The sequence below is a fragment of the Mirounga angustirostris genome, unplaced genomic scaffold (genome assembly GCF_029215605.1).
Source record: "Mirounga angustirostris isolate CCGP_5_RB_7025 unplaced genomic scaffold, mMirAng1.0.hap1 SCAF_12, whole genome shotgun sequence".
Classification (NCBI taxonomy): domain Eukaryota; kingdom Metazoa; phylum Chordata; class Mammalia; order Carnivora; family Phocidae; genus Mirounga; species Mirounga angustirostris.
In genome coordinates, this window is record NW_026991720.1 from 76,019,953 (window position 1) to 76,046,553 (window position 26,601).

General features: G+C 39.9%; 1 protein-coding gene across 1 annotated transcript in view; it reads right to left on the reverse strand.

Annotated features, from left to right (window-relative positions):
• The window catches only part of GRM3 (glutamate metabotropic receptor 3), a 99,354-nt gene that overhangs the window by 58,901 nt on the left and 13,852 nt on the right, over positions 1 to 26,601 (reverse strand). Inside the window, exon 2 of the mRNA XM_045865147.1 lies at positions 18,852 to 19,707. Coding sequence (XP_045721103.1) covers positions 18,852 to 19,707 — 856 coding nt within the window. The remainder of the gene's footprint in view (positions 1 to 18,851; positions 19,708 to 26,601) is intronic.

A 26,601-nucleotide genomic window follows, 5' to 3' on the forward strand; every position in this document is an offset into this window, starting at 1 on the left:
AGGGAAGTTCTCAGCTATGATTTGCTCAAATACATCTTCTAGCCCTCTCTCTCTCTCCACTCCCTCCGGGATTCCAATTATTCTGACATTGGAACGCCTCATGGTGTCACTTATTTCTCTGATTCTATTTTCATGGATTCTGAGTTGTTTTTCCCTGGCCTCCTCTTTTCCCTTTTTATCTATTATACTGTCTTCCAGATCACTTATTCTCTCTTCTGTCTCAGTTACCCTAGCTGTTAGATTATCTAGATTGGATTGGATCTCATTGATAGCATTTTTAAGTTCTGCCAATTCACCTTTTATTTCTGCCCTTAGAGACTCTATGTTGCCATTAATTGATTTCTCCATTCTAGCCATTGTCTTCACAATTGCTAGCCTGAATTCCATCTCCAACATCTTGGTTATATCTGCATCCCTTTGTAAATCTGCAGCATAAGTCATAATCTCTGAGTCTTTTCTGTTTTGGGGGCTCCTCCTCCTAGTCATTCTGTTGATGGGTGTTTGAGGGAATGTATAGAGTCCAAATTATTGACCAGAATCCAAGCACCTGTTTTCTTGGGACCTTAGGGTTGCTGGCCTCTTGTTTTCCCAGCCTGTCTTCTGGGGGAGGGACCTGCAGTTCTGTGACTCAGGCAACCCTGTTGGGGTGGAGTTGCCCTGCACCCCTGTGGAGGGGGATGGGCTCAGCGGGAATCAGTCTTTGCAGCTTTTGTTCTCTGGCGCCTTTCCCTGGCGCCTTTCCATGTCTCTTCCCTGAGTCAGAGCAGAAGAGACCGTTTCCAATCCTCTGCCTCAGAGCAGAGAGACCGCAGACTGTTCTTCAGTGAGCTCTCCAGGCTACACTGTCTCTGTTTCTGTCTGTGGTGCTATAAACTGCAGCATCCTGGGTTATGCACCCCTCTGCAGGGCCCTCAGTCCTGCCTCCAGGTCGGGGCACGTCTCTGCCCTTTGTGCTTCTAAAACTGCTGGCCGTTCCCAGGTCGCAGGCGTGCGCGACCCAGCCGCTCCCGGTTTCCGCCCCGGGGCGGGGGGGCTGTCCTAAAGTCCGCTGCTACCGGTCTGCGAGTCTGTGCCCTGTCCACAGTGCGCGAGGCTGTCGCTCACCAGTGGTGTAGGATCCCAATGGCCAGGCTCCCTCCTGCTGCCATTTATCCTCCAATATCTGCCCGCAGAATCCTGGCTCTCCACTTCGCACCTCAAAACCAACCGCCTGCGATATTCTATTTGTAGAGATCCAGATCTTCTTACATCTCAGGCTGGTTTCGTGGGTGCTCAGAGTGGTCTGGCAGATATCCAGCTCAATTCCGGGGACCAGTTGAAATAGGGTCCCCTACTCCTCCGCCATCTTTCCCCCTGCCCCTTCCTAGAGTTACTTTCTATGACAAAGTCATTAAGCTAAGATTGGCTTCAGGAAAGAAGACATTTCCAAATTTATAGAGGGAATATTTTCAGACCATACATTATATGAATGGTTTCCGATTTGCAAGAACCAGGTAAGATCACCTTGTCATTCTTGGTGAAGTAGAACCAGAATATGAAACTGCTGAGGAAACAGAATACATCAACATTGTTTTTCTTCATAATAAAACCAGTAACTATTCATGAATTTCTAGCAGAATGTCATTTTTTTTCTCATTTCACTTTATACCCATGTTATTCTCGAGAACAAAATTTGTGCTTGCTGCGTTATCAAACAGTTAATGATGATGGGTCTCAATGCTTTCTTTCTTAAGCACTATTGAGCAGAAGTTTCTAGCCTCTTGACCTTTTGACAAGCGATGAGACTGAGTAAGCCACTACAGGCCAGAATCTATGCAATTTTCCCTAAAACAGAAAATCCAAGGTCATCACAAACCAAAGAACAGGAGCTCCCACCGTCTGATGAGAAAGCACTGGCTCTAGTTTTTTGTTTTTTTTTTTTTTTTAGATTTTATTTATTTGGAAGAGACAGATATAGTGAGATAGAGAGCACAAGTGGGGAGGAGAGGGAGAAGCAGGCTCCCCACAGAGCAGGGAGCCCGATGCGGGACTCGATCCCAGGACCCTGGGATCATGACCTGAGCCGAAGGCAGACGCTTAACCGACTGAGCCACCCAGGCACCCAACATGCCTTGCATATTAAACTTACACAAATATTCACCTGATTTTAAAATGATTTATTTTTTAAGGTCCTCTCAAGAGGCCTTTCTTGAGCTACTCCTTCCCTCCTCTCACTCCCTAGGTGGAAACTGCATTACTTTCAACAATGATTAATAAGCACAGTTTGTTTGCAAATGATCTAAAAATCAAATGAGATGCTGTATGTACGTGTATATTTTTATTTTAATTTTATTTATTTTTTTAAAGATTTTATTTATTTATTTGAGAGAGAGAGAATGAGAGACGGAGAGCATGAGAGGGGGGAGGGTCAGAGGGAGAAGCAGACCCCCTGCTGAGCAGGGAGCCCGATGCGGGACTCGATCCCGGGACTCCAGGATCATGACCTGAGCCGAAGGCAGTCGCTTAACCAACTGAGCCACCCAGGCGCCCTGTACGTGTATATTTTTAAATGTGAAGTGCCAAACAAGTGATTTTATTGCCCTAATACTTCTATTACAGCTCTTTGGGCATCCTGCCTCATGTTATTCTTTCAAGATTTTTGCTTGTCTCTCTCAGAAGATTAGCAGTGAGGGTAGTGAGCACATCTTTTTCTTTGTCTTCTTTCCAGTCTCTAACATAAGAAAGATGCTTCAATAATTGTTGCAGAAATGACCTAATACTTTGATCAATGAAGTCCATACATGATGGCCCTATCATTAATAATAAATATTATGGGGATAGAAGTAGGCCACTTTGCATCACTAATATGCACAGGAAATGCAAGAGGCCCAAACAACTTGTGGATTGCTTGACGTTGCACAATTAGATTAGGGGTTCTGTGCTGTGGGGAAGACAGGTGTACAGAGAGAAGAATATCCTATTATCACCCCGACATTCGGGGCAAAGCAAACATCACTCAGTGATTTTTTTTTTCTTTTCCTTTGTGTATGTAGGATCAACAATGGTATGGTAGGAAGCCTGGATGGAGAGTGTACAAATTTCTGCAGAATCACACGGTGATTTTGGTAAGTTCTTTTGTCTGGTCTTGAGGCAGAATATAAAAATTACAGCTGGATATGAAAAGTAAATTCATCGGTGCCTAGCTGCTAACGTACAATAGACAGAACTGATTTGGGTTTGGTTGAATACCTTGGAAATTTTAACAAAAGGCTTACTCTTCAGAAATTAAAATGTCTTAGATTCCTCAGTATTTATGGAAGATATGTATTAGGATGTCAACATTGACAGGCTTTCTTGATTAGCTTTTTCAGTATGTAACCATAATTTTAAAAGGTGCCCTATTCTAAATCTTTGCTATTACTCCTGTCATTTCTTTTGTGGGGATTCCTATGGCTTCTAACCTAATCCAGGTAAAAGCTGAAGTCCTTACAAGGTCCTCCAGGCTCTGGACTCTACCACCTCCCTGACCTCACTTCCTCCACCTCATAGATGCTAAGTCCTTCTGGCCACCCTTTTTGCTTCCCCTCAAACACATCAAGTAGGCTCTCACCTCAGGCCTCCTTATTTCCTTCCTGGGGCTGTTCTTTCTCATATTTCCCCATGGCCTGTACTCTTACTTCTTTTAGGTCTCTGGTCATACATCAAATTGTCAGTGAAGTTTTCCTAACCACCTTATATAAGATGGTAACACCCTACCTGCCCCCTATTCCTCCAACACACCTACACGGGACTCCCTAGTTTACTTGCCTTGCTTTATATTTCCCTGTGACATGCTATGGATTTACTAGCTTATTTATGGAACAGAAGCTCTGAGAGGGTAAGGGACTTTGTTAAGTTTCACTGCTTAACTCCTAGGGTCTGGGCTGGGACTGATGTAGATAAGGTCAGCAATAAACACTGAACGACTACAGGAAATTTACCTGGTTCTTCAAAGTCCACTTCTAATCCTATTTCTTTTAGGAAGTCTTCCCAGCATGAGTGGAATGTGGATTACCATCCTCTTTAACTATACCCAGAAATTTTAATCTTCCCAGAAGTAAGAACACTTTAGTCATATGAAAGATAAGGGCAAAAATACCGTGTCTGCTAGTTCTTTTTGGCAGGCAACAGACCTGTCATGTTTCTAAAATATTAACAGACGAGTCTTGGAGGGGCTATGTGATTTGCCCCCAAGCAACAGAGCCATGCAATGGCAAATCTAGAGTGAAGATGAATTTTGCTGACTCAGTGTCTCTTGCTCTGCTTGGTGTCAATATTCTGTTAAGGCTCCAACAACAAATATAATCAGACCGGTTTTGCCTCCAGTAACAGTTTTCTGCTTTATGAGACAGGTATCATTACTTGCCTATTACCCTGGAAGTTGAAGGGTCATATCACTGGATAATGATCAAAGGACATGAATTCTAATTCAGGAGGGTTCTTTTCCTTTGACCTTGGGCAAGTGAACACCTGTCCTATCATCCATTTTCTCATCAATAAAGTAATAAACAGTAACATCTACTCATTTGAGTACAGAGGGTTGTGGCAAGGGTCTAGTCATAGTGCATTTAAAAGTGTTTTTAAAATGATAAAGGCTAGTTGATCTACATCTTCACAATTGTTATTAAGATTCTAAAATTCTGATTTTGGGGCAGCGTCTTCATTTTAGCTTCTTGACTGTGTGAGCTCTTGGGATAGCCCATCAAACCTGAGAGACAAGAAAATAAACTCCCTGCCACATTGTGGCTTGAGATATGGTAAAAAGGGATGAGCTTGCACACTCAGGGAATTATATTAATTACTTCAATCCCTGGTCTAGTAGTTTAGATGGCTAAATTTATTTTTTAATTAATTAATTATTTATTTTTTAAAAGATTTTATTTGTTTATTTGACAGAGAGAGACACAGTGAGAGAGGGAACACAAGCAGGGGAGTGGGGGAGTGAGAAGCAGGCTTCCCACCGAGCAGGGAGCCCGATGTGGGGCTTGATCCCAGGACCCTGGGATCATGACCTGAGCCGAAGGCAGATGCTTAACGACTGAGCCGTCCAGGTGTCCCTAGATGGCTAAATTTAAACTGTAGATGTCAGCAAAGTGGAATGGAAAGCTCTTGCTTTCTTACTTCTGTTGCCAATTAATTGATCTTACTTCACTTCTCAAGGTGTCTGCCATAATATTTTAAAGGAAACTGTGATATAATGTTCTGAAGAAAAATAAAACAAAGTATATCTTTTTTTGCATTGTTTAGCTAGTGCATTAATTCAGCAGCAAAAGACCCTTGCCAGGCAGAAGACAGAAAAAGAACTTAATAAATTTCCATACTGAAAAGGGAGGAATTAGGTGGAAGGGGAGTCATCCGCAGGATAAATTCGTAGGGAGAATTTAGGTAGGCAAAAGCAGTGAAACAACCCATCTCTGGAAATTGGCACTCTGGCTTTTCTTTTAGAAACATTTTATTTATATTTTTTCTCTTTAAAATATTTCTGGAGCTGACACAGAGTTCTTGATAAATAAAAATGAAGGGGATATAAATAACTGCATTATCCAAAGATTTGCTTTTGATTATTAAGAAATGTTAAATTTTCTTTGTTTTCTACTTTTATTAAAATTGAGATAATCAGGGGCACCTGGGTGGCTCAGTTGTTAATCATCTGCCTTCGGCTCAGGTCATGACCACAGGGTCCTGAGATCGAGCCCCGCATCCGGCTCCCTGCTCAGTGGGGAGCCTGCTTCTCCCTCTCCCACTTTCCCTGCTTGTGTTCCCTCTCTCTCACTGTGTCTCTCTCTGTCAAATAAATAAATAAAATCTTAAAAAAAATTGAGATAATCAAGGTTTAGGGTTTTATTAGACCAGGAGCCTTTTAAGGACAGAGAAAAATTTTTTAAGTACCCCAAGAAGCTGGTACAGTGCTACCATGTGATTATTGGTGACCGGATAGCCTACAAACAAAACTTTGTGGTAAAAAAATTCTTAAGAAGTGCTAATTTATTGAAGTATCAATGGTATTTTTAATTTTTTTTCAAAGAAAACTTGATTTGTGATGGGCAGTATAAAACAAATTATGAGCACGACCCAACAACATGAACACAATGAGAAAAACTTACCAACACACCAAACAAACCATCAAAATTATTAGGGTCTTGGATGGAAATTCTGGAAGAATTTCAGACCCACTATTTTTCCCCTTTCTTTTATTATTTTATTTTTAATTAAGTATGGAGGTGTGTAATTAGAATGAGAGAATAAGATGATGGAAAAAATGTAGTCTTAACATTTAAGACACAGTGACCTGTAGCCTGATAACTTTTCTTTTATTTTCAATTTGGTTCTTGGAAATAACAGTATGATACTGCAAATATTGATCTACTACAATTTGATGTTCTCAAAGGAAGGAGTGAATGATATAATTGGAGGCCTTTGCTATGAGTCATTCTTTATTGAAGATACCATTATGGCAGTTAATGAAAGAGTTAACAAATTCCTTTTTGAATAATGAACATTTTGGGGCAACTGCTTATTACTATTGTAACTGCACATAGTAAGTTGAGCCAAATGATGATGGGGCTATACTCTTGTTCTAGCTACAAACTTATTTTTTCTCCTTAGGAAGCAACAGTGGAAAACAATGCATGATTAGGAAACAGAGAGCTTTCAGTTGTCTTTGGAGGCTACTTAGCTTTGCAAACTTGAGAAAGTCATTAAAGTCCTTTGAGCCTCAATTAAATCTATAAAATAGAGGTAATAATATCTACTTACCTGACAGGACTTTTGTAAGAATTAATGAATGAAGTATATAAAATGGTTATTGTCAGTCATGTAGTAATCAATAAATGCTACTTTCTTTTTCTTTTTTCCCCTTCCTCATCTTAGAACTTTCTTCATTGGTTTTAGCTGAAGTTCAGGGTAAAGATGATAGGCTAGTGACCATAAACAATATGATTATGGAAAATTTATACATTTTTATACAAGAGGACTGGAAATGTACATTTTTAGATTTAATCTAAAAAATTAGATCAACACTTTACTGTTTCAATTCAATTTTAGTTTCCAAAGAGCTCTGAACATTAATACAGGTTAAACAGAAATACAACATTTGAAAATTTATGAACATGCCTGTGTGGCATGATCCCTTCCCTGGAAAATCTTTTTCTCCCTTCCTCCTTCTTGACAAATCTTACTTATATCCTCTGTTACATCATTTTGGAAGTCTTTCCTGACTCTCTGCTCACTGCTGATCCCTCTTCTGTATGTACATACTACTAGATCCTTTCAAGATGCCCAAGATGAACTGCTGGAGTAAGCTATCTTCTTGCATTGCTTGTACTACTCTGCAGCTACTTGAGGGCAGAAAGAACTTATTTACTCATTTTTTTCTCATCCTTTGTAGGATCTGACATTAACTCACACTGAATACTAAAGATTCTTGGAAGAGTGCACAAATCCTCTCCATATTTAAAAAAACCAGCAGCACTAGGAATTCCCAGTTTTGTTTGTGCTTTACCATGAAGAACGAATTATGTAAGGAGTTTGCAATGGTCAAGTATGAAACTTGTAAGTAGCCAACTGCGTTACTGTATGGATAGAATGTACAGTCTTGTCTCAAAAATGAATCTATGTAACCTAGACTAATGGCTCTCAAACTAATCTTCTTGACTTGGGTTCTATACATGATAAATTCATTCTACAACTAAAACAGAAATAATGATCTTTTCTGAATTGGTTGACTACTTAAAGTCACATTCAATTGCCTTAATTTTTTCCACGATATTTTAAAAACTTTTGTTAATTCGCTGCATATCTGCTAGGAGGAATGAATGAATGGACAAGTAGTCAGTTAATATTAATGGCCAGTAGGAGACAAACATTCATAAAGGAATTACACTATATTCATCAGGATTCTCTGTTGTAAGAATGAAACCAGAGGGCAGTTTTTAAAGAAAGTGACACAGGAAGCTCCTGAACTCCCCTCCTCCCATGGATGCACTAAATTTACAGCTACACATGTAGCATTTCCCTCTAAAGAAATCCAGAAATCAGCTGAGCAACATCTATACATGGGGCAAATAAAAAAATACCCACATCGAAATGGATTGGAAAGGCTGAGACATACTCTTGCCATAAACCCCACCCCTAGCAGAGCACCCCACAGTCAGGAGGGAATGCCCAACTCCCAGCTTCTCCCAGAGGAGTATAGGGTTTGGACCCAACATATAGCATCCCAACTTTTAAGACTCCCACCTGAGGGAAGGGCCCCCCCAAACACCTACCTCTGAAAACCAACAGCAGTTATTAATGGACAGCACTCACTGTAGCTATTACTCCAGGGTTTGGGGCAGAGGGAGCAGACTGAAAACATCCATCACCCACTTACTCCCTGGAAGGGGACTAACTGCATACAATAAATAAATAAAATCAGAAATAAAAGAGGAAAAAACTGATACCACATAAACACAGAGGACCATAAGAGACTACTGTGAACAGTCTGCCAACAAACTGAACAACCTAGAAGAATTACATAAATTCCTAGAAACATACAACTTACCCAGACGGAATCATGAAGAAATAGAAAATCTGAATAGACCCATTATTAGTAAGGAGATTGAGTCAGTAATCAGAAACCTCCCAACAAATAAAAGTCCATGACCAGACAGCTTCACTGGTGAATTTTACCAAACATTAAAAAAGAGTTAATACCATTATTCTTAAATTCTTCCAAAATAGAAGAGGGAACACTTCCAAACTCATTTTATGAAGCCAGAATTACCTTGATATCAAAATCAGGCAAGAACACACAAGAAAAGAAAATTGCAGACCAATATCCCTGATGAGCACAGATGCAAAAATCTTCAACAAGATATTAGCAAACCAAACTCAATAGTACATTAAAAGGATCATACATCACAATCAAGAGGGATTTATTCCAGGCATGCAAGGATGCTTCAACATCTGCAAATCAATCAATGTGATATACCACATTAACACAATAAAGGGTAAAAATCATAGGATCATCTTAATAGATGCAGAAAAAAAAGCATTTGACAAAATTCAACATTGTTTCATAATAAAAACTCTCAATAAACTGGGTATAGAGGCAAATGCCTCAACATAATAAAGGCCATATGTAACAAGTCCATAGCTAACATTATACTCAATGGTGAAAAGCTAAAAGTTTTTCCTTTGAAATTAGGAACAAGAGAATGATGGCTACTTTTTCTACTTCTATTCAACATAGTACTAGAAGTCCTAGTCAGAGTAATTAGGAAAGAAAAGGAAATAAAAGGGATCTAAATTGGAAAGGAAGATGTAAAACTGTCTCGATATGCAGGTGACATATTATATATATAGAAAATTCTAAAAGCTCCCCCCAAGAACTTAAAACTAATAAAAAAATTCAGTAAAGTTACAGGATACAAAATCAATACACAAAATCCGCTGTGTTTCTATGCACTAACAATGATCTATTAGAGAAGTTAAGAAAACAGTCTCATTTACAACAGCATCAAAAAGAATAGATGTATAGAAATAAATTTAACCAAGGAGGTGAAGAATCCGTACACTAAAAGTTATAAGATGTTCATGAAGGAAACCAAAGAAGACACAAGTAAATGGAAAGATATTCTGTGCTCATGGACTAAAATAATTAATATTGTTAAAATGTCCATACTACCTGAAGTGATCTATAGATATAGTGCAATCCCTTTTAAAAGTCCAATGGCATTTTTCACAGAAATAGAAAAAAGAATTAAATTTCTACAGAATCACACAAGACTCCAAGTAGCCAAAGCAATGTTGAGAAAGAGGAACCAAGCTGGAGGTATCACACTCTAATTTCAAATTATATTACAAAGCTACAGTAATTAGAACAGTATGGCACGGGCACAAAATCAGACACATGATCAGTGGAACAGAATAGAGAGCCCAGAAATAACCCATGCATATATGGTTAATTACTTTATGGCAAAGGAAACAAGAATATACAATGGGGAAAGGATAATCTCTTCAATGAATGGAGTTTGGAAAACTGGACAGCCTCATGCAAAAGAATGAACCTGGATCCTTATTTTACACCATACATAAAAATAAAATTGAAATAAATGAAAGACTTGAATATAAGACCTGATACCATAAAACTCCTAGAACAAAACATAGGGAGTAAGGTCCTTGGTCTCAGTCATGGTAATGATTTTTTTGAATTTGACACCAAAAGCAAAAGCAACCAAAAGCAAAAATAAACAAGTGAAACTACATCAAGTGAAAAAGCTTTTGCGCAGCAAAGAAAACCATCAACAAAATGAAAAGGCAACCCATGGAATGGGAGAAAATATTTGCCAACTATCTATGTGATAAAGGGCTAATATCTAAAATACATTAAGAGCTCACACAACTCAATGGCAACAAACAGATAATCCAATTAAAAATGGGCAAAGTAACTGAATAAATATTTTTCCAAAGAAGATATTAAGATAGCCAACCGGTACATGAAAAGATGCTCAGCATCACTAATCATGAGGGAGAAGCAAATCAAAACCACAAGGAGATACAACCATACACCTGCTAGAATGACTGTCTTCAAACAGACAAGAGGTAATAAGTGTCAGCAAGGATATGGAGAAAAGGTAACTCTTGTATGCTTTTGCTAGGAATGTAAACTGGTACAGCTACTATGACAAACAATATGGAGGTTTCTCACAAAATTAAAAAAAAAATACTACCATATTATCCAGCCATCCCACTTCTGGGTATATTTCCAAGGGAAATGAAAACAGGATATTGAGGAGATATCTACACACCCATGTTCATTACAGCATTATTTACAATAGCCAAGATATGTAAACAACCAAATTATCAACAGATGAAGGGATAAATAAGATGTAGTCTATATTATTCAGCCATGAGAAAGAAGGAAAACTTGCCATTTGTGACAATATGAGTGACCTTGGAGACATTATGCTAAATGAAGTCAGACAGAGAAAGACAAATACTGTATGATATCACTTATATGTGAACTCTAAAAAAGCTGAACTCAGAAACAGGTTAGAATGGTTGTTTACCAGGGGCTAGGGGATTGGGGGAGATATTGATCAAAGAATACAAACTTGTAGTTAGTTGTCAGATGAATAAGTTCTGGGGACCTAATGTGCAGCATGGTAATTATAGTTAATAAATATTGTATTATATGCTTGAAAGTTGCTAAGAGAGTAGTTTTTAAATGTTCTCACCACACAAAAGTAATGGTAATTATGTGATGGGATGGAGGTGTTAGCTAATGCTGTGGTGGTTATCATTCTTCAATGAATAAATATCAAATCAACATGTTGTACACCTTATACTTACAACATGTTATATGTTGATTTTATCTCAATAAAGCTGGAAGAAAATTTTTTAAAAATTAAAGAATAATATATTAATGGTCAGTCATAGAACATCTAATCATATTTGGTTCAGCAGTTTAGTGTGTGTATGAACATAATTTTGTATTGGAGATATTATTTTGGAAATGTAATATATGGTCAACTCTGTGCTAGGGAAATTGTTTATAATTTTTTTATGGAATTAAGTTTCTGAATATTCTGAAATGTTACTTAGTACTGTAACTTCTGGGGACTCAGCCACCTTATCAGATTCTAAATTATCCCAGACAGTGGGATGTATCCTTTAACCGTCATAGTTTTGGAATGAACTAGATACAAATGAGGGCTTATACTACCCCAGGTATAATGCTAGGGGTCGGGAGAAAAAATGTGAAGGATGACTATGTAATCTTTCCTGGAGATCTCACATAGAGTGACTAACAATACTGTGGACACCTGTTGAACGTTTAAAGTAAGAGGGAGGTGAGAATATTGACCAGGCACTGAGTGTTTAGCTTTCCTCCTCAGTGCCTGCTCCTCAGGATTTGACCTCACATCCTTAATCTTGAGAAACTGTGCTCACTGCTCAGGTATTAGGACAATTCCGCTAGGTTCCTAGGAAGGTTTACCAAACACAACTCTGGGAGGGATCGCCCATAATCTCCTGCTTCATTAGATGACAATTTAATCTTTTAAAATCTGCAGAGAAAAGTCCTCTATTTCAGTATTTGACTGCCACCATGGACAGAATTTTTTTCTGAATCCACTGGAAGCACTTCCTTTATCTATTTTGGCTCTCCAGTATGCTGTCGAAGATGAGTAGTACCACAAAGGTAGATGCAGTAGAAAAACACGTGTTTCCAATTCAACTGAAATTAGAAACCTTGAAAGACCAGGTTATTGTGGGATAACACCAGGTGTCCCGAAGGTCAGGAACATAGGCTAAACTTCTTTTTAAATGACACGTTAGCTATAGTGTTAGAAAATGCTCAGAATATTTTCCTCAATCTCCAGACACCTTTGTACGTGATATTCCTATAAATATACCACAGTGTCCAAAAAGCCTGGAAACATCTAGAGGATAGCATATTTATTGTACTTTTTTCCTGAATAGCAAAGTGGTAGAATTCGTTTCTTTCCTACTTCATGAGGGATGATTACTGTTTTCTGCTTCATAGACAGGATGGCTCTTTAAATGAATCATAAGGATTATGAAATAATAACAACTATATGATGAGAATAATAAGCAGCAGCAGCAGCAGAAAGCTCAGGCCAAAGTGAAAAATGAGGTTTTCTAGAGACTCCTGTTCTCCACTGTGTGACCTTAAAATGGGAATCATTTCACAAGCTTCTAAGACACCAAAGCACAATGCATGGTGCATAAACAAATAAGTAACCACATTAGTGGTGTCCCTTGGGGGTTTAAATCTTATTCCTGTGACCCCAGGAAGCTGACCAGAGAGAAAAGGGAAGAAAGAAATACAGGATATTTATCTTTACATTTTGGATATGCTTTTGATCAGCAGAGCTGGAACAAGTTTCTGTGCTTTTGTGGGAACTACAAATGTTCCAGGGGAGGAAGCAAGATCAAGAGCAGTTTGCTCTTTCAGGGACTTCAAAGCCCATTCATCTAAAGATGTGGCCATTACCATTTTGGCTTCCTCGCTGTGCCTTGGATGGCCCTGTACTTTCCAAGAGGAGAGCCTTGCTGGGTTGGGGCCAGCTCAAACATATTCCTTGGAGTGCAGTGTTCCAGAAAATCTGCCCTTCCTGGCCTGTGCTCTGTGATTACAGTCTCAACCAGGAGTAATCCTTGGACCTAGTGGATGAGTCAGATGGAGAGGTGAGTGGGACAGTGAGGCTGGACTCCTCATTTTCTACCTCTGCTTCTCTTCCAGGTATGGAGAATCGTAGACATAAGAACAAGGCTGCAAGTCTCTGATCTCAGCAGTCTGTCTCCTTGCTGAGACCAAGAGAGGAGTGTGCCTCACCTCCCCACCCCCCACCTGCCAAAAAAGGAAAAAAGGAAAAAACAAGCAACCAACCAAATGAGCAACAACAACAAAAACTGTCATCGTTGTGTGTCCTATTATCCAGTCCTATTAGGACCACAAGTCCAGCATAACAGTTGTCCTCTTCACTTGCAAGTCAAACCCTGGGAGTGAGATTTGTTCAGTGAGTTGGAGATTTCTTCTGGGCCTCACTTAAGATACATAATAATTTTCCAACTCAAAACCAAAACCAAAATCAAAACAGAACGCAAAGACTAGGGCAAGACCCTAATACTGCAGGCCCCCATCATCCTGCTTCTGTACTTGAGTGGCTCCAGAAAGCAGGGACTGCATTGCTCCTGTTCACTGTTGTGTCCCCAGGCCCCAGCATGAAGTCTAATCACATCTGTGGAATGCATGACTACATCAGGACCTTGGTGTCACCTATTTCATTATGTGATCTTGGATACATTTCCTATTGTGTCAAGTTCTCAATTTCTCCCTTCTCAAACATTCTAGCCCACCGGCCCCTGCAAATCCCACAGAGCAATGCTGTGAGGGTTATTTCCAAGAGAATGCCTCCCCAGTTGTGGATGAGTCTTGGAGCTCCCCTGGCAGTATGTTCGGTAAGTGGGAGCTCTTCCTTTTCTCTTTTGAATTGGGTGTAGTCCGGTTACCACATCACTCTGACAGTTGAGTTCACTTTTATGTGCTTCAGTAAGTGAAGATAATAATGCTGACATCCTGAATTTCCACCCCTGTCAAGTGAGGAGTAGGGGCAAGTTCATCTTTGAGGAAGGCCTTTTGTCACTCTATGATTTTATTCTCCTCCACTTTCTGGAATTGGTCTCAGAATAAAAAGTGAGAGAGACTGCACTCTACTGTGAACACACAGCAGACAGTGATATTGCATTTCTGTGGATGTTTAATGGCCCTCTCTATTTCTTCTCTTTCTAACTCGGTAGTTCAAGCTTTCCTTTTACATGATAAGCACAAGGAATTTCACTCAGTCATTTTGAAAAGTCAAATGACAATAAACATAATTCGCATTTAAATATTTCTTTCAGAATTCTGGATGACATGGCTCTTTCAGATGGAAATCATTTTACTAACAACAAAAAAAGCTTTGAAAAAAATTTTTTTTAATATCCTAAGGTTTAGATTCTAAGGCTCAGCTTCCAAAGTGTGGGTGTTTTATGAAACACCTCAGCTCCAACTAATTGGGAAAGTGGCCCAGGAGCATTAAAAGAATCATAAGAAGGAGCCCAGAAAGAAACATATTTCAAACTTACTGACTGATTGTCTTTCATTCCTTCAATCAACATCCCATTGAAATCTAACATATGTCAGAATGATGTTAGGTATTTGGGATCAAAGACCTCAACATCCCAAGGTCCTTGGTGATACCCAAAAGCAGCCCCAGACCTGGTGACTGGATTTCAGTCTCTGCTCCTGCCACTAACCAGATGATGACCTTGGACAAATCGCTGTGAGTTTTGGGGCTTCATCTATAAAACAGGGATGGATAAGAGATCCAGAGCTAATGCTGTTAGGTTTTAAATGTATCTCAAATACAATGATAGAACATAACTAAAGGACAGTGCTTAGGTAAAAGCAAGCCATTCTAGAAGTCATATACTTTTCTTTGTTGAAACTCATTTGTTAGTGAACACAGTATATATATTAAATTTTCATAAAAAGAATATTATAAATCTATTGATTCTTTTCCTCATTCCTTATTCCTTCAGTAAATATTCATGTAATGCCCACTCTGTACTAGAAACTGTGTTGGGTATTTGAGATCAGAGATGAAACATATATTCTCTGCCTTGAAAAAGCTCACAATGTAGTAATGGAGACAGAGAAGGAAATATGAGTTTGGGTGTCAAGTGATATTCATAACCAACAAATATTTATTGAGTGGCCATTATGCTTGAGCTGTGTCAGTGAAAAAATTGATAACGATTTCTGTTTTCATGGTGTTTATATTCAAGTGTGAAGATCAAACAATGGAGAATAAACTTGAAAATAAATGAGGTGGTATGAAAGAAAAGGGAAAAAATCACTGTGTATAAAAGAAATAGAGCAGCTTAGAGAGACATGAGGATGCCTGTTGTGGGGTGGGCGCCGTGAATTACAACTTCCAGAAGGATTGCCTGGTGGGCCTCAGGAAAGCTAACATTGAAGTAAAGGCTTGAAGGAAGTAAGGGAATTGACTAGCCCCAGGAATATATGGGGATAGGGCATTAGAGACACAGAGAACTACCAGCAGAAAAAGCCCTGAATTTGGTAATGAGGGTGGCTGGAGTGAAGGGAGAAAGAGGGGGAGTGAAAGTAATGACAGGAGAGCAAGAAGGACAGTGAGGGGGTGGATCGGGGAAGACATCTATAGGGCATTGCAAGGATTTTTTGACTTTTACTGTTGGGTGAAATGGGGAAACTCCCTAAGAGGTTGTGAGTAGAGGAGTGACTTGCTCTGATTTAAGTTTTAAAAGGGCATCCTGGCTGCCGTGGAGAGAATGGGTTGTGGAGGCTGGGATGGAGGTGGGCAAGAGTGAGTCAATTAGGAGGCTGTTGTAGAAATGTAGCCCAGAGATGTTGGTGGCTTGGACCAGGATGGTAGCAGTGGAGACCGAGTAAGTGAAGGTACTAGATAGGGTAGATGGAGGTTGGGTGAGAGGTCCTAGGTGGAGGAAACAGACATGCACATTACATGTACATCTCATGTACACAGGATACAAAGACAAAAGTAAAGGTATGATGTGCTTGGGGAACTGCAAGTAGTCTTTATGGAAGGAAGGGTCAATGTGGGGTACATAGCAAGAGGTAGATAGTGGTTAGATCCTATGCCAGGAGAGCTCACTCTTCTGATGAATCTTGAACAAACTGTAGTTCTGCAAAATCACTTTTGTAAAAGGAATATCAAACTGGGTTAACTCCAAGGATACTTATGTTGGCCGATGCTGGAACTAGCTAGTAGGAATATACTGAGGAACCAAAGAGTATTTTAACTTATGTAGTTAAAATTCTCAGGAGGCTTAGCTTTTCTATCCTGTAATGACTAGAGCCCTTAGGAGGCTGGCTGCAACTATCTATCCCTTGTCAGAAAAATCTTGGAGTAAATGCACTGAGTACAAGCAGATGGCTGGAAGAGGACTTTTTCAACCCACTTGAGCAAAGATGGTTTGCTGTTTACTTTTGTGCTTAGTCCCTTGGGTCATTATTCAAGTTATAAAAACAAAGATACTATTTCAGAGAAAAATGTAAAACAAAATCTGCTTTTCAATAGGTAACCAGGTTAGCCTTATTTTTAAAATGTACATATTTAGCTCCTTTAGCATCTCAGTGTCCTCCCATAGTATGGCACTTTTTGCTCCAATTCCCACATTACTAAGCATTGTGGCACTGGTGGCTGGTCTAAGTTCCCTGTCTTCTCTGTAGTTTCCACCTGTTTTTCACCCTTCTACTCTCTTCAGAGGTGGAGAAGGATTGGTAATGTCGAACAAGTTGAGAAGGCTAAAATAGCACTTTGCGGTCAAGTTTACAACGCTGAACCAAATTGTAGAATCAAAGCCAGTAATTGAACAAGACAGACAAAAAGAAGATACTTTTGTTTTATTTACCAAATAATGGCCTTATTTCTTCCCTTTTCTTCACCATTTAAGACTCAGTCTGGGAAATGAAGAAAAATATTTTGGTTACCTAAAACACCTTGCAAGGGCTCACTGAAATCAAAGAGCTCCCTTTATAGTAGCTGCTGATGAGCAGATAGATTTGTGTATTTGTATACTGAAGAATGAGGAATGGACTAGATTAATAAGATTAATGAATACATGTAGCGAATAAAGATAAATAATAACCCCAAGGGTAATGAGAAGGGGGTAGGGATGGTGCTTATCTTATTTATCTTTAGGTGCATTGTAGATGCTATTTACAGATACCTGTGAAATTCATTTTATTTAGAGCAAAGCTATTCTTTTTTACTGATTTCTGTGGTCCATTCTTATTTTCTGGAGATGTCAGTGGAAATCGATCTGGGATTTTGAGATAAATGGTGATTTGATATTATATATAAAATATATATTTGTTATTTCTATATGGAATGCACCTGTGGGAATACAGGGCACAGAGTTTAATCTTTACCACTTATAAACAGTCATTCCAATGGGAAGAGGTATCTAGTAGGTGAATAGGAGAAAATACTGACATAACTGATTTCTACTACTTTCGGCTCCCTCTGGGTAGAATGAGGAAAAGATGTGCAAAATGCAGGCTGGTAATTTTTGTGCTTATTTTCAAGACTGATTTGGGAATTAGAATTTTGGAATAGGAACCAATGGTCGTAAGTCCTACCAGTGATTTTTCAGGTCATTTTGACTTCCAAATGATCATCTATAGAGGAGATGTGAGAACTGCCACTTATTCTAATAACAATATGATTTGAGCATACGAACTTTCATGTCTTTGGGGAGAAACCCATTGAAACAGACTGTGTAGATTAGAATGATGCCCTAATGGCATGGGGCGATTATTATTAGCGATTTAGGCAAATGGAAGCACTTTATCATTGTAATATTTCTGGCATCGAGTTTTTTTGTGCCATATAATATTACTTACTGTTTATGATTTGGGTAAAGCTAAAGTCCTCAGAACCAATACCTTAATGCACTGGTTTATCACATGTACCGTTGTAGAGATTGCAAACTTAAAAATTTTGTGCCTTTTATGCTAGTAATGCATTGAAATGCAATGCTATCTTTAGAAATACTTTACCATATTTAGAATCAAATGAAGAGGAAACAAAAGCCATTTCAAACACACCTTTGCCTATTCACTACTATACTGTAATGACTTCCATAAGCCTTCAATTTGTTTATACTCAGGCTCCCAGAAAAAGTTTCATTTCATAACATCCTTTGAGAAAATCTACGACTCTTAATGCTGACATGGAAATGTTTCTGTATAGCAGAAGAAATCAACTCAAATGCCTGGAAATCACCACGGTCTGAGTATTTTTCCCTTTTGCCCCTAATTAAGCTCTGGGAAAACAGCGACTTTTTTCTCTCACCCACTGTGAAAGTTATGAGATTCTTTTGCTCAAATCACCCCAAAGGAAGGCTTGGAAGTTCATGTTCCTTAGAGAGTTTCCAATTCTGCTAAAGAAGATTAAATGCCCGTATCAGACGTGTCATACCCCACAGCTAACAAAAAAGAGAGCAAATGTAGCGTAGCCCACATGTAGACAGCTACCACAGATCAGCCTAGCCTAGGGAGCCTTTCAATTTCATGTAGTGCATCAACCAAGTCATCCACTCAAAAATAAGTTAGAACACCACGGCCATCATCTTGCATCTCGGAATATTTGTTTAACAGTCTGAACCCTTTTTATGGCTCTGAAATGAAGATTTCTAGGTCAGGGACAGAGGTATCTGAATCCTGTTTGATTCTACCTGTTTACCCCGCAGAAGATGAGTAAAGGCTCCTCGCTTACCTGTGAAGTTGATTTTCAGCAAATAGTCCTTGTACAACTTCTTCCCGTCCAGGATCTTCATAGCATCGCAAAGCTTGGTGGTGTTGGGACAGAGGGTGCGCTGCATTTTGTGCAGGGCGTGAGCCATGGCATACACGGCGTTCACCACAAACATGATCTTGGATTCTTGCTCGTAGTTGCTGCTGTCGATGGCCAGGTGCTTGTCGCACGTGCGCCGGTGGTTCCGCTTGTTCTGGAGGCTGCACTGGAACTTCTGTTCCCAGAAGTCCCGGAACCAGGGGTTCCGGTGGTTGTTGTAGGGGTTGAGGCTCTGGAAGTAGCGGTCGAACTGGCGGACGGGGTGCGAGGCCAGCTCCAGTGTGATGGCGCCGTAGGCCACATGCTCGCTGCCCTTGACGATGCTCTCCTGCGCGCCCCAGCCGTCGCTGGCCACCCAGGTGAACGAGGCGTTGGCGCGGCCGGCGGCGGCGATGAGCTCGCGCGAGTCGTCGCTGCGCATGAAGAGCACGACCACGCGCGCGTTGGGCTTCTGCAGCAGCTCGCGGATCACGCTGTCGTAGGACTTGCGGATGTTGGAGCGACCCACCTTCTCCGCGGTGGCGATGCAGATGTTGCGCTGGCGGGCTTCCTGCTCGAAGGCCTCGATCCCCGTCTCCCCGTAGTCACCCTCCGAGGCCACGGTGGACACGTAGGTCCAGTTGAAGAAACGCAAGATCTCGGCCATGGCTTTGGCCTGGTAGAAGTCGGGGGGCACCGTCCTGGCAAAGTAATCATAGCGCGACTTGTCGCTGAGTTTGGCGCTGGTGGACGCGTAGCTTATCTGAGGGATCTGGAAGAGCCTTAGCAGGTTTGCCACCTAGCGGGGAGGAGGAAGGGAGAAGACCTTGTTTTAGAAACCTGGAGGTAAATGGACATGAAAAATGAACAACACCAGACTGTTTACCCAGCTCCCTTTCCACCTCTGGATGTCACCAGACCCTTCCCTGGACACTGTGTTTTGGATATGACGGAGCAGGTTTCGAGCAGGTGGTTTATGCTTTGGCAAAGGGCATTAGTAGGAAAATGAGAGGGCAGTCCTCTCTGTCTCCCAGACTTTATGCTAGTCCCTGGGCTATGATCAGTCCTGTTCAGGTGTCTTACCTGTGGTTGTTTTAAGTTTCTGGAGTCTTGATATAGCTCAGTCAGGCAATGAACTACAGGGAATTGGCCAAACTGGTTTTTAGACAACTTGGCTACAGTGTATAGAGAGAGCCTGGGTGTTGTCTGATTCTCACTTCCCCCTCTTTTGCTAAAAATGGCAATCTCTGAAAGAGTTTAATTTGGGAACCTTATGCCACATGGACAGTCCAAATTAGACATTTATTATCTAGGTTAAGAAAAAAAAAATCAATTCTTTTTGGTCCACACCAAATTTTAGGCATATGCTTTTCTAAACTTCTGAAAAGCTTGACCAATATTTTCTTTGCTTTCTTTTTCCTTTTAAAATGTTGTTTCTGTTTGGGCTGTGTGAAAAGAAAGCATACAAATGTGATTCTTAGGGCATTTTTGATTAAAGAGCAAATAAGGAAGTATTAAAGACCTTATCAAGAAAAAACCATCTACTTCAAAATTTTAAAGCTTGAATAAAGAATTTAAATTTGTTATAATTCACCCACTGGTAATATTTCACTGTTTTTATTTATTGCAGAATAAAAAAGGAAAGTGACACTAGCATATCAAGGAGCGTTTTATGCATTGAGTATTTGCATAAATATATATCTTAAAACATCTACACACATGGTATGTATACCTAATAATAAGTTTGTTTTAATTTTTCCGGAATATTTCACGTATTCTGAACCCTTCTATCTCTATACTGACTTCGGCTAAGTCACATAATATACTAATTGTACTTTAATCAGAAACAACACTGAATATTCTGATATACTCTATGAGTACTTTGAAATTTTCCTTCTGGAACTTGTGGTTTCAGGTTTACATTTGACATGTAGGAAGCACAGCTTGAAATAGGCAGCTGTTAGCAAAGAGCACGAGTAACATAAAACAACTGACATCTGAGTCCCGATTAATCATCATTTCATCTGGCAAAGGAAACCAACAGCCAAATTCATACACAGCCACACAGCATGTTCTTGGAGATCTGGCCTGCTATTAAAACCAACACTTGATATAGCCCAGAGCTATCAAAAATGTTTTCTATATCTTTTCAAATCCTGGTACCTCTCCCATAACTACAAATGGAACAGCTAGAAAATTAGACACTTGCCATGCAAAACAAAGCAAATTTAAGACCCAAATCTTTCTTGCACTTGGTAAAAACTTTTAAATCTTTCTTGCACTTGGTAAAAACTTTTTTTGTTTTTTAATATCCTAGGATATGGAGGAATTGCGGGAAACGGAGGTAAGTGGCTGGGTGGCTGAAAGCTAGTATGCCATTTATTTCTTCTTTCAAGACCAGGAGACCCTGAGCACAATGGCCTACACTGATTCATTTGAACATGGGAGTATCGCTTGTTTACTCAGCCTGATAGGTGTGGGAATGAGCAAGTACTGTCATTACTTCTAGACTGATTATCTGGCTGCCCTCGGATTTGTGTACCATGGTGGCAGACTGGCAATAAGAGAGAGCCCTGTCCATGCATAGGCTTGGCTTGGTATTGGTGTTTCTGGGTAGCACTGGAAAACTGTCTCTTCTTGATGCTACAGTTTATTCTCATCTTCAAGGTACATTCCTCAAGACCTTAACCCCTCAGGGAGGCAGGGAATGAGAGGACCTGAAAAATGCCCAGAGATATTACTTTCTGGCAGCGAGGAGCCAAGTGAAAGGATTCTAAGCTGCCAAAACTTTCTTCTCTCAGAGGGGTACAAGTAATGAGAAGCTGCTTAAGAAAAGAGTTCTTGTCTGTTGACTGATAGGATCCTGTGGCTGCGTGTCTACCTCTCCAGGATGTCTGAAATCAATTTTTCAGACAAGGCAGGTTGTACAATAGAAGGAACTATGCGTAGAATAATGGATGTGGAAAAATCCCCTGCACTGGGAAGGGCCATGATGAGCTGTAGCACTTGGGCAGGGTGGTGGGCTAGAATAAAACTGCGATTATCACAATTATTATAATTATTCGTAGTGTGTGACTATGAATCTGAAGGGTGAAGCACAGAAAGACATCTGGGTAGGAAGAATAGGGGAGAAGAACAGAAGCGATGCTGCGGCATCTGCCATGGATTGTCTAGCTGTTGTTAGTAGGAGCTTTCTTACTAACATAAAACTTGAGACTAGGGTTGGGGGATATCCAGATAGTTGTCAGCTGGATGTTTCCTATCTCGTTTGTCTCAAAACTGGGCATCTGAGGCATTCCTGACTTGCTTTACAGGCCATATGGTTTCTCTGAGAAAGCATGAAGGAATAAGGGGAACTCCTACACTGGACATCATTTTGAAAGTAAAAGAAGAACCATTGTAGGATGGGGAAGTAATGTGAAATTTTGGGAGAAAGTTCTCCAGTTATATTGTTAGCAGGAGTGGAGGAAGGAAAACCAGGATCAAGTTATATATGCTTTAGCAAAAAATGGCTTAAAAATAGAGGTACACTTCTCATGGAAAGAGACTCTAAAAGGGTACATAGGTTAAGAGAAATAGAAAGACTTAAAAAACTCTGACCATATAAAATCTTTTCAACAAAACAGAAAAGACAAGATCTCCAAAGAACCCACCGGTTGCTAGCCTGCATGGGGACATTTGAGGGATAACAGTACCAGTGGCAAGGGATGGGTGCTAGATGTGTGCTGGGTCCTTGGGCATCCCCACGGACAGCATAGAAGATGGGAATGAACCCGTGAGAAGTAGCGAGACTAAAGCACAGAATGTGAAAATGGAGCAAAGGGATTGTTTTTGCTGTTTTGTGTTTAAATTATGTTTCAGCAGAAGACTTGGTGAGAAGGGAGAATCATTGGCTGGGGAAGGTGGTTCTAGATGGTGAAAGAAAAGACCTTGTCCAGTCCCTCTGGCTTCTTCCATCTCTCCAGTGAGAATGTGTTTTTTTAAATTTTTTTATTCTTATGTTAATCCCCATACATTACATCATTAGTTTTAGATGTAGTGTTCCATGATTCATTGTTTGTGCATAACACCCAGTGCTCCATGCAGAATGTGCCCTCCTCAATACCCATCACCAGGCTAACCCATCCTCCCACCCCCTCCCCTCTAGAACCCTCAGTTTGTTTTTCAGAGTCCATCGTCTCTCATGGTTTGTCTCCCCCTCCGATTTCCCCCGCTTCATTCTTCCCCTCCCGCTACCTTCTTCTTCTTCTTTTTTTTTTCTTAACATATATTGCATTATTTGTTTCAGAGGTACAGATCTGAGATTCAACAGTCTTGCACAATTCACAGCGCCTACCAGAGCACATACCCTCCCCAGTGTCTATCACCCAGTCACCCCTTCCCTCCCACCCCACCCCCCACTCCAGCAACCCTCAGTTTGTTTCCTGCGATTAAGAATTCCTCATATCAGTGAGGTCATATGATACATGTCTTGTGAGAATGTGTTCTAACCTGGAGATGGTAATACAATTATATGAAAACGTTATCTCACATCAATGTGGGAGAGAAGTCCAAACACAAACCCATAAAATCATGTTATTTGAGTTTGCTCCCAGTTCTGAGTTCTGGAGGAAATAGCAGATGAATCTATGGAATCACCATCAGTAATCTTTGAGAAATCAATAACGGGAGGACTGTCAGAGGGTTGAAAAGGAAGGAAGAAGGGCAAATTCAGGAAATATAAATTAAGAGTGAATAAATCAGTAAGAAGGATGTATTTCGGTAACTCTTCTAGAATAGAGTTTTTTATTAGAGAGCATGCAAGTGCTTAGAAAGTCACAGTGCTGATTCACTAACAATGAATTTCACTAGAGAACATGTCAGCATTAGTTGAACAATTTAGGGAAGAATTGTAGCCCTGGAGGACCATGACTTCCACAAGGCATCAGTGACATTACTTGGACTCTTGTGGAAAAGGGAAGTGGTAGGAATTGGATGAGAAAGTTGAATATATTCTAAGAGAACAGTTTGAAACAAAGTCTGTATGAGGTGGTCAAGTAAGGTTAAATTTTTATCAGTGACTTTGGAAAAAAAATGTAAATGAGCTATAAGATCTTTACATTTTAGAACTGGAAGGAACCATGAAGATGATCTAAGCATTTTGTTTTATAGGTGAGGAAGCTGAAGCTCAAAGGGTGAAGTGTCTTTCCAGAATTTACACAACCAATAAACAGAAAAAGCTAAGATGAGAGCCCAATTTCTTGATTTCCCCCAAAGGACTAAACTTTCTCTCTGGCAATAAGGTGATAGGAACATAGGGAGAGATGTAAATTTCTGGATTCAAGTTAAAATGACAAAAGTGAACAAAGAAGAAGAAAACTAGGGGGAAAATGACGTTACAAATGCAAAGTTGAGTGTTGCAATTCAGCGCCAGAAATCCAAGGGGAGCTAAAATCAAAGATGGATTATTGAGGGGTTTACTCCCTTTAGAGACCAGCCCACAATTCCTCAAGAGTGAACAGGGATGAATTAGCCCACAGTCCCTATTCTCTGAGTTACTGTTTGCAGACTACCCTCTTTGGGAAGCCTTTTAAAGATCCCTCGTATTTTTAATAGTCCTAATATTTTTGTGCCAGCTAGGGTTCTAGCTGTTGTAGATGTATTATCTGCCTTAATTCTCGTAACAATCTATGCAGTAGACATTACCTTTAGCCTGTTGTATAGATTGAGAAACTGAGGCACAGAGTGCCTTCAGATCTTGCTAAAGAGCCCAAAAGTGATAGGATTTGGCACTGAGCTCACCTTCCCAGACTCAATCCATTCTGCAATCCAAGCTCTGAACCTCTGCCATATGTGATTCTTCTCACTACACTATGGCAATGATATATTTCAAGTTATAACATGTTTGTCTTTTTTTAAATTTCTGACAGCATAAACTCCTTGGTTTGAGGGCCATGAACAATCACTCCTTGTTATCAAATATATATATATATATATATTTTTTTTTTTTTTTTCATTTTTCAGTCTGTATTTTGCCGTGGCTCCATGAGCATTTGTTTTCTGATTGACCATCTTCAGAGATAACAGCAGTTGTCTGAGAATCCACTGGGAAATTTGAACTATGAGTTGAAAGCTTCAAGCTATAAATATCATGATCATGTTCAGCCTCATGATTTATGTGAGAAACATAATGACCTTATGGCAGAGCCTGTTATTTCCTAGGGCTGGGGAGGCTGCACACAGATTTAACGGAACCCTTTCCCCCATGTAGTATGTATTATAGTTTGATATTCAGTGTTCACACACCATTTTCTGGGTGGTTTGAGTTTTTGCAGGACTAGCCATTACCAGGTTTTCATTGTAACCTGTCAAGTCATAAATATATTATTGACCCTGTTGGCTTGAGGAGAAACATTTAGGATGCTGGGCTTGGCCAGGTACTATTATGCACTTTAGCAGATGACATGGTCTAAAATTAAGATTTCTTGTATTATTCTCATTTTCGTAGTTGCAAGCTGGAGTTATTTAGGATGGGCATTGTCTGCAATAGTTGTCCAACAAACCAACGTTACATGTTGTTGAACATCTGCCACCATTTTCTGGTTCTTGTCCCCTCCAGAGGAGCTCAGTTCCATGTAGTTTCCCCAGTGTGTTATGTTCTGGGTGTATGCAGAAAGTTTACTGCATACGATGTTCTCAAATCTACATGCCTTTGCACACATTGTTCCTTCTGCTTAAAATGACCTTTACCACTTGTCTGCTCAGTGAATCCACTCAAGGGCCCCTTCTCTGGGAAACCTTTCTTGATGCCTTGCATCAAGCTGAGTTGTGCCCATTATCTGTGCTCCTTTATGTATTTTCCTCATGGTACTAATCAAAGTATAGTAGCGATTTTTATTCACTAATTCCTCTACTGGAATGAGAACTCTTAAGGACAGGGGATGTGTGTTGTTAATTTCTGATTCCTCAGTGCCTTGCAGAGGGTAGAGATGCCCCATAATGTTTGTTAAATGAATGAATTGATGAATGAGTGGGTAGTTTGCTGTTCTCCCATGTAATCTTTTCTATTACAAGGATAGATTTCTATGGGGAAAAAAATGGCCACCAGCAGACAATGTAAAGATACTCTCAAACACTATTGATAAACAATTTGCTGTGCAATGTGGATCTTTCACTAATTATATTCAATTTTCCACTAAAATGAGATGACACCATAAGACATGGAATTGGCTTAGACATTTAAGAATCTGAAGCAAAGGATTTTGAATTGTTAAAACTGATTTCTTCAAATTATCTGTGTCACTAACTAGGAGTATACAAAAGGAAGTCGATATGATATCAGCTGGATCTGGCCACTGAACCAATTCCTTTTGGGCTAGAAAACTATCTTTTCATTCTAAGGAAAACAAACTAAGGGCCTTATCCATGAAACCTTAGTTCTCGCACAACATACACCTAAAGTAGGAGTCATAAAAGTAGTAAGGTCTGATGGTAAGGTAAGGTTTTTCTGGAGACAAATGCATCCTGTGCAAGATACATAAGCAGCCATTATTGGCTCACTTATCCTTTCTTGGGAATGTCTACAACTTTACCTTTCCAATAGACAGTAGCTGATTGTGGATGGATGTTACTGTAGGCATCAAAACCATCCTTATGCACTGCTGGGAATTTTGAGGTAAAGACCAATTTATTTGGAAGTTTTACTTCTCCTGGC